Raw genomic sequence first — 14,430 nt, forward strand, 5'->3', positions numbered from 1 at the left:
TGTGTGTGTGTATAAAAAGAGTGAAAAAAACAATTTCCCCCTAGGGGATCAATAAAGTATATCTACTTCTTCTTCTTCTTCTAATCTTAAATTAGCAATTTGTAGAGGAAAATGGTGAAAATAACCTAATTTCTAAAATCTGTGCTCATTCTGAGGGTCTGAAACTAAATTCAACAAGGACAGATGAACAAGAACACACATTCACACACCATGTTGTAAACAATAATTAAGCTCTTATTGTCTCTGAGGAAGCATCACCAGAGGAAGTGCTACAGTGCTAAAAAAAGCTTTAGTGTCTATCTACGTCAATGCCCTGAGATGTAGGAAGTGAAACTCAGCTGGCGACCACCCCCTTCTCCCAAATTTCTGCACCACTAATCTTTAAAGAAATTGTTGAATGTAGAAGGTGAGTACATAGGCACAGCTCTCCCAGTACCTCAGTTTTCCATGGAGGGGTGTGACAGAGCTGAGTTGAGGGACTAGAGCTTGTGTTACCCATTGCCAATGAATCTCTTACAAGCCACAACAAGGAAGTAGTACAAAAGAACACATGCACGCACAAGCACATACACAAGTAAACAAAAGCACTGGTGCTCCGGCTGCTTTCTAATCACCATTCGAAAGGCAATCATCTGAGCTGACAGTAGAGAATCACAGCATGCAAGAGATCCTTGATTTGTTTCAGGAAGAGAATGTTAATGGACTGATTAGAGTAGAACTGCATTAAAAACACTCAAGATTTAAGGCAAGTTGTGTGTTTCTGCAAAACCCAGTTGAACAGCAGATAATGGCAGTGTGTCAATCTGCACATCTGCATCGTCTTACAGAACCATCAGCTTTAATACTCTGTGGCTACAGTAACAGAGAGGACCACTCTGTAGGTTCTTCTGATGGATATTAACTCTGACGTACGCTGTTTGGACACCATTTCTAAATCTCTTCTGTCCTTGAAAGGTTACATCTGTATAGTCTTGCGAACTCCCTGACCTTTCTCGTTCACTCTGTAGTGTATACATAATGAAACACTAACCCTGCAGTCCTTTTTGTGCATTATGCTGTGTTCAATTGCCCTCACATCACATTTTCCACTGGGCGCAAATCCCTGTGTAGCTGATCTTGGATATGTCACTCAGTGTGGACGACTGCCACCATTATGTTCAGCTGCAGCTTTATGTTTCCCCTCGCCCCCTGCTCAAATAACGGGGGAGAAAGCACATGGAGGCTGCAGTGAACATGATGACAGAACATGTCATCCCCCCTCTGGTTTCCTGCTCTAACACAAAATAATCACACCCTGGACACCTGAAGCTGACTGTCGAATAAGGAGAGCACAGCTGGGGTTTGCAGTCACACAAGTCAAAATAAAAAATTTTTGATTTGTCCATTAAAGCCATGCAATCAGTCGCAAGAAAGAAGGTGATTATAGAGACGGCGGTGAAGGGGACGCACAGAGGTTTCTTCTCTCCTTCCTGGATGGGGGACAGGGGTCCGGCACGGGAGCTGAGGTTCTGGTCTGAGGTTCTAACAGAGGCCGGCTCCTCCGGAGAGCAGCTTCTGTCCTGGAAGTCCTCCCTCTGGAGGCCTCTGATGGTGGTGGGTTGAATGGGCTCCTCCACTGACGACATCCAGCTCAGCTCCTTTTCCTGCTCCCCTCCTCCTTCTTCATCCTCTTCCTGCTCCTCATCCTCCTCTTCCAAGCCTGGGATGCGGTGGAGCTTGGCCCGTGTCCCCTCAACCTTGGACTCCCCTTGGGGGAGGGCGTCCTCCAGTTGTAGGCTCTTGACACGCCTAGGAGGAGGAGCCCTGTCCTGCCCAGTGTCCTGCCCAGGAAGGGTGGGCTCTGTCTGGGTTGACCTGTCCAGTGTTGCTGGTCCGGGTCTTGGCTTCATGGAAACAGGACTTCCTATGTGGCCATTGGTATTGGTCACGATGCTGTCTGACAGTTGGCTAGAGATAGTTCAAAGGTCAACACAGGCAAATTACACAGACATCATATGAACATTCAGGCTTCTGAACAGACTAGCATGCGTCTGATGTAGCAAGCAATATGTCTATACATCCAGTGAAACACAACAATGCTGGCCCCTCATCACCACTCCTGTCCTCTGAAGCCCTTGGCGTGTAGGTCCAGTACCTGGTAGCAGGGTGACGGATCCCGTCGCTGGCAGAGCTGGAGGACAGTTTTCTGGCGCCGGTACAACTGTCTGAGCAGCACACTTGGTTCAGCACTCGTGCAGCAGCCGGGTTCACTGGGTGGGATTACAGTTGATTATTAGTTATTTCTTAGTGATACTGGCAAACTCTGTATGTGCTGCAGTCACTTTTTCCCGAACAGTAGATACATTTTTAGACCCCCTCCTAGTCCACTACCCCTTCTACCTCATTAAAACTTCCAGAATCTCTTGACTATGCAAATCTTGTTTGTTTCTAAAGTTTTCCTGCTGTACACAAGATGTCTCCTACTTCACTGTAAAGTCCATTCTCAGTGGAACATTTTCATATGATCAGTTTATATCATCTTTGTTGTTCACAGCCAAACAACAGATGAAGGCCCGAAGCCTGTTCTCATGATGGAGGGCCGGAAATGGCAATACAACAATATTTTAAACAAAACTAGGTCATATAAATATTACTTAACACCATATAATTTTTTCATTCATATCATTTATATGATTTTATCAAAATTTTAAAATTAAAATTCATAGGTTGATTGGTAATTGCAGAAACATGTGATTATAAAAATCTGTCAACCACCACAATTCAATTTTTTTTTATTTACACTGTTTTGGAAATAAATGAACAGGAGTTTGTGTGTGAGTTTGTGTGAATGAGTTTGTATGTTTGTGTGTGCTGGACACACACTGTTTCATTTCATTCATTCAGTGTACATAAGCACCTTAACACCAAACACAACTTTTACACTGCTGTTAGCAGTAGAAAAATGACTGTGAATAGGAGTGGAGCAGAGAGAAAGGATAAGTTGTCAATCTGACTGTAAAAGCAGTGTAGGCCACAGTGTGTCGGTTTAAGAAACGCTGAAAAAAGTCTCTCTGTTGTTTCCCAACTTCTGGAAATGTGAAGGGAGTTAGCCCTGGTAAGAACCCCGCCTACATTTAGTATCTGTGGTGGAAACTCAAAACAGATCTATGGTTTAGGTACGTGTAGGTAAGGGTTTCAACGGTACTATACTGTGAGTGGTTGGTGGAAACACGGCTAAACTGACTCACACTAGCCACAACAATAACCTGGAACTGCTGCTACAGTACCTTCACACTAATGCAAGAGAATAAATTACAGATTTTTTTATCAGGAGCAGGAATGACTAATTTGTGCACACAATTTGACTTTTGCATGTCACCTGTACTTTAAGATTTTTTGGTATGCTAGAACAGTTCTATTTTCAGCTCAGCTCAACAACCACAATCCATGAGAAAATGTTTAAAAATGTATGAACATTTATTACATCAAAAGTTTAAAGGTGCAGTGTGTAACATTTAGGATCTATTGTTAGAAATGGAATATAATATTCATAGGTGAGCCGATTTTATCTACAGAGGATATTCTTGCACTCTCTGGCGGAGTCAACCATAGTTCTACAGTAGCTCAGAACAGACAAACTAACAAATGGATCTAGATAGGGCGTTTTGCAGTTTTTGTGAGTTTCGCGGTCAACGTAGGTTGAGACGATGGGTTTCAGGAGGTTTGCCAACTGCAACTTCATCACTAGATGAAACTAAATCCTAAACCGGTCCATTAACATAACATACAGCTTCTAATATAGTGCACATGCAACTATCTTTGCATGTCTAATTATACCAAGAGGAAAAATAGCCACAGTGGAAACACTGCGCACTGTTGTACCATCCAATGTACCATAATGCTGTAGAGCAGATCTAGCATGTAGATATAGATAGAGCACTCACCTGCAACCAGCTGCTGTTTCAGTAATGGTAAGAGCTGATCGTGGAGGCGGATCCTGCGCAGGGCGTCAGCCAGTGAGGATTTCAGCAGCGTGATCTCATCCTCCTGCGCTTGCAGACGCACCTCCATCATAGAGGTTCGGTCGGGGAACTCAGCGCTGCTGTCTGCCGATACGTCATCTACAGAGAGACCAAAGGTCAGGTTCATAAAGGTGGCTCAGAAAAGCCAAAGCCTGGCCTGAATGAGGCTAGCAAACTAGCCAAGATCATTATAAGTCACACCTTGGTATAAGAACTCCTTGTTCATCGCTTTAAAACACAGACCTGAGACATCGAGCACAGATCAATTCACAATATGGAAAACTGACATGTAAAGGCCAAACTGCAGTGTTCACAACCTCAGGGCAACACATATTCAACACTATATGTATATGAAGCATCAAATATTAATGCAGAAATGAACAAAACCACTGCCATAAAAATTATTATTGCTTATTTTTTCTGTTTGATGCTTAAAAAAGTTAAAAATGTTTAAAAACTTATTCAACAAAACAGATATGGACTATAAACATTTCTGGCCAAGACCTTTGAGCTCTGCCCCTCGTAAACAGGTGTTGGCTACATATAGGTGATTAAATCATTTAGTGGTTTGATTACTAAAGCCTAAGAGTTTTTGAGTGACAACAATGAAGTAGGTGTCAACATGCTGCAGTGTCAGTGTGGAAAGTCATTATGGCTCTTTTCACATGTTTTCTTGCCTCATATGGACCGCTTTGAATCTAACCCTTTTGCGTGTTTGTTCTTGTTATTCTCCTTATATAGTTAGACAAAATATATTTACTTCATACATTTTAAAGTGGACTGTTGAAGGTTTTGGAGGGAGTTTTTTATGTTTCTAGGACAAAATGTTTTCAAAGAGGTTTGGTGAAATTTCTTTTTTTAACATTGGCAGGATTTTAAAAAAATTAAAGAAATAGAAATCAATCTTCCAGCATTCTGCAACTGTCCTTAATACACCACATCCTAAAGCACTGAGGATGTCAGGTCTAAGTTGGGAATGACTTCTAATAAATAAATTGGATATGTGCTGCAACTTGACTTTGAATTGTGTTCACAGTAAATCTACTGAGGGACAGCTGGGGAGGAACTCTAAAGAAAGCACTGTTTAGTCTGGCTGGTAGATCGTAGCTTACTAAACACCTATATTGTACACGTGTTAGTGTACAACATAAGTACATTAACACGTCTTTGTTTTTCTCTTTTGATGGCAGTATGAAATCATCCAGTCTTAGTTGACACAAAAAGACTCCAGCAACCTTTCCAATACACGCTAACCTTAGTGGACTGAAAGACTTTTTCCTGTACTCTGTCTTTTTTTGGACTTTCAGGAAGCCAAATAATTTGTGTCAACTAATGGAAACACAATTACATCGCATTTTCCCCTAACATTTGAAGGATTGTGTAAAATTCACCTGACATCTGGGTGGAAAAAGAAACTGAAACAGAGCCTGAACACATGCTTACAAGTCTGTAATAGATGGCTAACTACAGCAAAATGTTTTGATTCGTGTGTGTGTGTCTAAGAGGGATACTTGTATTTCTATTTTTTACTTTGTGAGGACCAATTTCAACCATTGTAATGAGGACATTTCTACATTGTGAGGACATATTGGCAGGTCCTCACTATTCACAAAAGACTGTTTGAAAGTCCTAGGCACACAAAAATCTGATTATAGATCATGTAGTTGTTTTTTTTTACAGCTTCCGATACTATCAAATGTATAGTTAATAGAGATTGTATGGTTTTAAACATGTGGTATTGGGGCTAGGGTATACGTTGTCAGTAAGGGCCCTCACAAGTATAGAAAGACCAAAGTGTATGTGTTTTTGGCGCTCTGTCCATTTGGAGAGGGGATTACAGATGTTTAGAGCATTGTATTCCAAAGTCCAAAGCCTCTCAAAGAGCCCATTGTGTGTTGAGTAGAGCTACAGTTCTGGTGTGTGTGTGTGTGTGTACATATGAAGGACATTCTGATCCAAAAAGTGCGTGTGTGTGAGTGTGTGGAATGCCTCCTTCTGTTTTTGTGTCACAGGATCGAACAAAGCTGTGCATAGCGAGCATCAGGAGGATATTTCTCCTGCTCCAGCACAACTTAGTGTTGGTAGCTTTCATGATTACTCAGCCGCTCGATTCTCGCTCAGCCGTTTTGAGTGTTATTTTTGCACTGCATGCGTTAATTGGCCAACAAGTTTTGTGGAAATGGTCTGCCTGCTCAGTAATAAGTAGGTAAGAGGTCCTCAGACACCAGCCGTCTCTGCACAAATCCATTAAAGCCCGATCGACTTGATTTTAGCAAAGGCTAACAGTTGAGATCCACAACCTGGAATTATATGGTGCCAGTGATTGTAGTCTAAAGCTCCACTTCCACATGGACACATTCTCTGGCAGTTCACATGCAATGTTCTCTAGCAATTTACTCTCACTTATAAAATAAAATAATACAATCTTTACTAATGGCCCCAGTGGGAACAAAAGCTGCAACACTGCCAGGTAAAGCGGGCTATTCACCAGTTTATCATCCATCTATCTATCCATTCAATTCAATTATATTTGTATAGGGCCAATTCATGATGAAATTTCTCTCAGGACACTTAAATAAAGCAGGTCTAGACCGTACTCCTTATAAATTTAAACTACCTAGCTACCTATCCCAGCTGCAGTGAGAACCAGACCTTTATTAGAAACAGGCTTCTATTTCTATTTTTAGTCAGAATCCTTCCTACTTTGTGTTCTGCTCCTGTTTTAATTTTCTGTTCTGTTAATTATGTTAACTTACACTTATTTGTCGGACAAACTCAAGCTTTTATGCCTGTTGTGGACAGGACTGCACAACAGAGACATGAAGTGGGGAGAGACAGAGGGGACGACATACAGCCAAGGTCTGCAGGCTGAAATTGAACCCAGGCTGCTGCAGTAGGGACTCAGCCTTGGGCTTTACCAGGTGAGCTACCACGGCACACACAGCCGACAGCCTCTTCTGGAAGACAACCTTAAACCCACATGAGAACTGACATAAACAGCTGTGTAACAAATGAAAAAAAAGCTAGAGGGAGAAACCCTGGCTGTTTCTAACCTCCACACAGCCGCCCAACCTCTGCATAAAGTGGGTGACAACACTGCCTTATTATAAACACACCAAAAGTGTTAAACACAAAGTCATGTGGCCCGACAGGGAAGTGATTCACAGGTCAGTTTTGATGAGCTGTCACTCTTTACTACACAAAGCCATGAGGCAAAATTTAAACAAGTTCAATCTGGAGAGAGAATAAAGTGTCACTGGACTGCACTCAAAGGTTTTATAAGGCAGGGTGAGCAGAAATGAGCTGACAAGGAAACCGTTGGATAAGAGGATTAGGTGTGACTGCAACTGGAGTCATTTAAAGTTTCAGAGTGCATATCATCAAAAACAAGCGAGTCGACACACAGCAAAACACAAGTGCAGCAACAAGCCAGCTAATATTACTGGCTGGTCCAACAGCAAGAAGGCCAGCTCGCCGTCTGCTGGCAGCATTTTATGTCACCAAGCTCTCACCAACCATTTCCAACATGTCAGGTGTATTACAGTTTGTTTTTTTTACACAGGAATGAATACTCTGATCACCTGACCCTCCCGCCATTTTGTCAGCCCTTGATATCCAAGATCAAATCTTCCTGTTTCCTTCATGCTCCAAACATGACTCATCGTTACAAAGCAAGCGTCATTGAGGGCCTTTTCCAAGAAGTTACACAAAGCCTGGTCTGCGCTTGGCAGCCATTCAATCGCTACTGCTTAACTGGAAGAATCCATCTCTCTGTTATTTAGATTAAATGGCACGGTGGCTGAGCCTGTCAGCAGTTAGTGATTTACTACATTCCCTAGAATGTCAACTGAAAACACACAAAAAAAAACAAAGATTTTGTTTTGCTTCACCTGCTCAGCTAGCTAGCCAACTAGGCTAAAGCTGAATTATGTACGGAAATTGTTCCATATTAAAATGAATTGTCTCTGAATTGTATAGTAGGCCATGTATCAAGGTATATATCAGATCCTCTTAGAAGGGAGAGATGCACACAACTACTAGTACTAGTTATTAATATTTTATGAATGTACAATGCCGTTGGGTCTAAGATGTTAGGCAGCAACCCGCCACAACCTGGGGCTGCCTTAAAGATGGCAGCAGGAAGTGCTAGCAAGTCAAACATCTGATACAGATATAGAGTCCTCCACCAGAACAGAAATCAGCTGTAAGGCAGCACTTTGGGTTTACGCCCTGCATGACAGCTAACCAACATACGCACTCATTGTCAGCGCTATGATAGAGAGATAATGGATACACTGGAAAAACTGCCATGGGACCAAACAACAGTGAATCAATTATTTACCAACCCTCTACAAACAAGTCTGCAAAGCAAAGAGACAACAAAGACTGATACAGCTATTTTGCATAGTTTTAAACAGAAGTGTTAGAGGCCTGTTCGCAGTTCTGAAGCCGTATTTGCCCATACTGTGGATTTGAACTGTATGGAGATTAAAGCATATCTGGAGTCACTCGCTGTATAGCGAATGTCAGCACCGGAGGAGATCTCCGTGCCTTTGCCAACTGAGTGATGTAAAAGCAGCCATAGGCCTCATGGAGGTTTTTGGCTCATCAGGATTATGATTCACTGTGGCCTTTTGACATTTTCCTTTTGGTGTAACAGTTTCACTGGAACAGGCATTTCATCATCAGCGCTGTTGCAAAAGGCCTGGAGCCAATTCAGCTCGGCAGTAGAGGAAACGTTCCTTCAAACAATCAGGTCTGTTTGGAAAGCCTGCACACTGATTACTCCTTAGAATAATAAGTAGAGTGAAACGCAGCAGATGTTAAGAGAGCCGAGAAACCTGTTTTCACTGCGGATCACAGGTCTAATGTGATCTTTCTCTGGCTATGTTACACTGCCACACTGTCCCAACTCTCATTTTCCTTTCATCACACAGATTTATCAAACTTCTAACAATCACATTAGGTGTAAAAAGTTTCTTTGCTGTGTATGAAGAAGATACATTTATCAAACAGCTTACTCCTACTTACAGCAAAGTGTAGGAGTAACATTTGAGAGCAACTCTCAAGCAATCATGATTAGTCACCTCTATGCTGTAAGCAGGAACAGTCAATCAGACGCCAGGATTTTTGTTTTTTCATACTGATTAAAAAAAACATGCATTTGCATTTTTGTCAAGGATATGTTTATGTTGTGTTTTTTAAGGGGTGTAAGAAAACTTACACTAACAATATACACAATAGGCCCATATCAGCATTTTGTTTATTTCTACAAAGAAAACTAAATGAAATTATTATTTTTATTTCTTAAGATTATTTTTAAGATCTAAACTTTGAAGACCTGATCATAAGCTTTATTCACAGAGCCTTCACTCTCTGATAAACAGCCTCGTCCGGCATTAGAAAAGTTAAACCATAGAGAACAGAACAATGAGAAGACAACACTGAATTTGTCCTAAGAAGCCTATGAAGTATGTATGAATGAATAATAGATTAAAACTACAATGTCCTACGTAACGACAGTAAGCATGATCGGTCTGCGTACAGTAAATATTTTTGATGAACAAAAATGTATATATTTAATTAATTTTAATGAAATTAAAGTAATTTAATTTTCTGGAGTTGCTCTTTCACACATGGAAATACTCTGTATGGTTCTGATGAGGGATGCAGGAGGCAGGACATGCCATGACCAAAATGTATACCATGGTTGTAATTCAACACTAGAGCTCAATTCAATTTAAGAGCATTTTTAAGTCAAGTCTCTCAAGTTAGCAAGTAGGAGTCAAAGTGAAGTTCACTTTAAGATAACTTAAAGCAGTTTGCTAAATGCAGGCCCTGAACAGTCAGTATGTTTACATGCAAACAAGACACCAAGTTACTCTGAGAACTCAGGTTACAGTGGAAATCAAACACACTGGTTTCTATAATACTGCATTTTCCCAAAACACTGATTTTATTCTGGAATCATGGCTTGTGTGCTGCTTCCTTCCTCTATGCAACAACTTATTTAAACAGACTAATGAGAGTCAGCCTCGTAAAAAAAACAAACATATAATGCAACAGACTCTCTAGCACTTGGAGGTTAAAAGACAAATATCAATAGTGTTTTTGAGTTTGATATTTTGATATTTTTGATCGATCCAATATCACAAAATGTGACGCTCTAGTACATCTTTATTTTCTTAAACAAATGGAGACAGCCAGGAGAGGGTGGGGGCTGATATGTAACAAATGTCCACAATTGGAAAAATCTAGCTGAGAAAACCATGGTTGTTGTTTATATGAGATCAGCTTACTGGAGAAAGCAGCTTGCGTGTGCAGTGGATAAAGTGTCATACAATCCTACATGCCACTACTATGGTTTGGTACAGAATCACTGCCATGACAATAACTTAACATTACATTGTGGTTGAAATGACACAGAACAGAAAGACGCCTAATCTCATTGTGATGTGACGTATTGATTATCTATTAAACCAATGTGGAATTTCCAATATCAGTTATTCAGAATTTAAATTTCCAGTAACCAATAGCTGCCAAAAAAAGGTTTTTCTTTGTAATTTCTATACAGTACCTCTTCAGTTTTACAGATAAATGTGTATTTAATGAATGACATTAGCAATAGTGTTCAAAGTATGGGGATGGATATCACAGTGTGAAGATAATATACTGAAGATGTGACAACGTGATAAAATGAAAGCAGCTTGATTACCTGCAGAAATCCATTTCATTTCAATTCACACTTCCTCCCTTTTCTATCAGAATAACAGCCTGCACAGAAACCTCTAGCCAGTGGCCAGCGCAGGAAAAAGGAAGTGTTTGATTTAGTGTCACAAGCAACTCATTGGGAGTTTCCAGTGAGACCACATGCATTATCTCTGCACTCAAAGGTGCAAACAAACAAAAGAGTGTCTGCTGATAGCGAGTTTGCTCCAATTTTTATATTTACCTAAATGTTGATTCTGAATAACAGCTGTAGCTACTAAATCTGACACAACTTATTTTTTACAATTCTGATGTATTGCTCAGATCTGATTCCAGGTGCATGACAATTCTACAGAGATGTAAAAGTCACAAGAATTCTGATTCACACTTTAGAAAATCCGACCTGTGTCTGCTTTAAACCACATATAAAAGTGGTCAAATCAGAATGGGAAAGATCACATTCTGTGTAATTTGTGCTGTTCACAAAATTTTTTTTAATTTGATTTGGGCCCCTTGTGCCTGCAGTGTGAACGCAGCCTGAAGTATGTTGTAGTTATTAGAACTATAGAGACACTAATGATTGTACAGCAGTGTTACAGAGTGGAGCCTCTTCCCTCAAGAACAATCTTTGGATAAATAAACAGACCCCAGTTGGCAGAGAGCACTTTAACAGCAGCCTGTCATTAAGTTACTCACAGGATTAACATGAATTAGTGACTGCTGATGGATGGATGGATGACCCAGTCTTAGTGCCAACTTAAAAAAGTTGCAACCTGAATATTTGGTACACTGCTCTTTGCTTAATTAGTGTAGCTTAGCAAATATGTGCATGTGAAGCTAGATTCTGTTACTGCGTTGATTGTTTCTCTCCTCAGATTGCCTCACAAACATTTTTTAGTGTACTGTTTAGCTGGAATTCAACCAGGTGAGCCACTTTGTTTCATTCACCATCATTACAATTATTTAAGACAACAGGTAAATACAGTATGGAACAGGTAGGCTTTTTACTGCTTGTTTTACAACTTCATTGACATGGCAAGACTAAAAAGAAAACTATGTAACCTTACGTAAAACCACAATATGTCCAATTACATTTTTACATGTTCCACGTTTTTACAGATTTAAAGGAGCAGTGTGTACAATATGGCCAGAATTACAGTATATGAATATTAAAACATTGAAAACATTATCAACAGAACATAAAGAGTAAGCAGCTATGATGTAATGTCAAAGACGTCTACAGAGATGTTTACTGCAATGAGCATGCTAACAAGCTAGCAACTACTACAACTGTGGCCCGGACTGTCTTGTACCGTCAACTGTAGCTCTAGAGGCGATTGTGAGCCACTGTAGTGTCCACTCTGCTCTCAGTCCAACATGAGGGCGAAGAAGTAGAGGGACAGAGCTGCTGCTAGCCCAGGGGAGCTCTGGGTAGAGAGCCGGCGGCAGAACCAGAGGAGCAGACATATGCATGGAGGAATAAACACCATAGAAATGGTGCGTACGCGAAAAAAAGGTTGTGTACGCTGGTTTTCACGCACATGGTGGGATGTATAAAAATATACGTTATGTTAAAATGTGCAGATTTTAAACATCAAAGAACTGAGTTTTCACTCCAGTTACTGTGATGTGTCCATGAAAAACCACGTTTATTTTCACTGATAAACCATGACAGTTTGATGTCTGTATGTGGATAACATTTAACAAACGGGAAAAAGCTATTTTGTTCACCATCCATACCTTGTCCTAAATATGCATCCTAAATATGGGCCTCCCAGCTAATTTCGACCGGAAGAAATGCCTAACACACTGCACAACATCAAGATCGCCAGGGAAAACAACAATTTCCTCTGTAAACGGGACATGGAGATGTTAACGTCTTGAGACTGTACAGCTGCTGAGGCGCACAGATATCCATGAGGCGAGGCGTACAGATCCATCTCACCGGGAACAAAACGCAGTGCCAGGTAGACAAATGCACTCACTCACAAACGTGGCGTGCCTCTGCCACAGGTGCTGTGGATCGATGAACTTGACCCGGGCCCACCAGAGCCGAGTGCAGCAGTTGGGAGTACCACACAGGTCAGTTCTAGCTTTCCTGAGCTCACACCTGTAGCAGCACTCTGCCGATGTGCAGTCACTCAACTTCTGACATCCACTTTGATGTTAGACCATTTTTCTTTGTAAGGCCATTTTACAGTTCTCTGAACCGGCTGCATTGACTGTTACTCTCTGCCACTCCATGGATTTACACCAACCACCAAAGTCTCCACTTCAGTGATCTCCATGTTTTGCTTATTTTGCAGAAGTTGTGGCCATCGTAATAATGACAGAAGATGACAGCGGGTGCATATACATACATACATACATAATAATTTATGGGAGAAGGCAAGGCGGGGTCAGTGGCTTGTTCACATGCGGACAATTTCACGTTCATCAGGATGTATAAAGTAAAGGTGCGCAGGACAGATGGTACACCTGGCTTTATACTATATATATAAATTTTTTTGGTGTACATACTTTTGTGAGTACACCTTCTTTTTTTTTAAACTTCTGGGACTAAAAAGTAGATTTATCTTCACTTGGGTTCTCAACCTGTTTGCAGTTGCACTGTTGTTATTGTAGCTGTGGGCACATTTATACAGAGACCGGACATAAAAGGAGATTGCTTGGAGAACAGTAAGTGAGGAAGTGCTGAAAATATTTGTCTGTTACTTGATCCCAGCTCTCAGTTGAACCTAACAATGAAATAAGTTCAAATAACTCCAATCAATACAAACTCCATTCAGAGAACAGGCATTTTTTGCATGTTGTCTTGGAGATAGCTGTGGCAAAGTATCATTTCAGACTTTTTACAAATTGCCATCATGATGTTTAATGCAATTTATTTTGCAAATCACTGCAAAATCTGTTTACTTTTGGTTCATACTGCTGTAGTGGGTTGAGCGTTACATTTTTGAGGACATTTCAAGGTTTATTATGTGTGCCAACTGTAAGCTATTTTAAACAGTATCATTGAGTTCTTAACACTGGGAACTTCCTGCCTGTGCCGACATTAACAGAAAGTGTCTGGAGCTTTAACAGCCATCCTAAACGCTCTGCACTAAACACTACCTGATGATAAACAATTAAAACATTCCAACCCTCCCTTTGTGAGGCTGTTGCTGAAACGTGGACAGAAAGGGCTGAGAAAAGCAGAAACACATGCTAAAAGCTCATTCCCACTGCGGGCCTCCTGCCTCCCTTCTTCTTATGAGGGCAAAAAGAGCCTCCATCAGTCAATGAGAAGCATCAAAGTCCCAACATCATTAGCAAATAAACAAGTTTCCCTTTTGAAAGCCAGATGGACCCCATTCAACTCCAACACTCAGACAATGATGTATGGACACATTACTGTTAAAGCTGTAGCTTGCGGGGTTGCAGCCACAGAGAATTCAAAATACTCGATATACTCAGTTCAAAGGCCCTCATTCAGAAGTAAAGGGGTCCTACATGAACACTCAGATTTCTGCCAAAGCTAGCACACACATATCTCTCTAACCATCTCTCATGGTTATTTCACATGAGAGATTTCTATATTTCTTTTCTTTTTGTTGTTCTGACTATTTAAAGTGGAGCTGGGGTGCCCTTGCTGCAGCAGCCCAGGGTTCGAATCTGACCTGCAGCCCTTTGCTGCGTGTCATCCCCTCTCTCTCTGACCCCTTTCTTGTCTGTCTTCAGC

The 14,430-nt window shown here is 40.9% G+C and overlaps 1 protein-coding gene across 1 annotated transcript in view; it reads right to left on the reverse strand.

The window, feature by feature from the left end:
* Positions 1-14,430, reverse strand: part of eml3 (EMAP like 3) — a gene marked incomplete in the record, with an annotated part of 43,325 nt that overhangs the window by 15,606 nt on the left and 13,289 nt on the right. The window contains 3 exon segments of the mRNA XM_035675062.1: positions 1,450-1,947; positions 2,135-2,249; positions 3,924-4,100. Coding sequence (XP_035530955.1) covers positions 1,450-1,947; positions 2,135-2,249; positions 3,924-4,100 — 790 coding nt within the window.

This window comes from Morone saxatilis, unplaced genomic scaffold, assembly GCF_004916995.1.
Source record: "Morone saxatilis isolate NCDOM2014 unplaced genomic scaffold, NCSU_SB_2.0 Contig4, whole genome shotgun sequence".
In the NCBI taxonomy this organism is placed as follows: Eukaryota; Metazoa; Chordata; class Actinopteri; family Moronidae; genus Morone; species Morone saxatilis.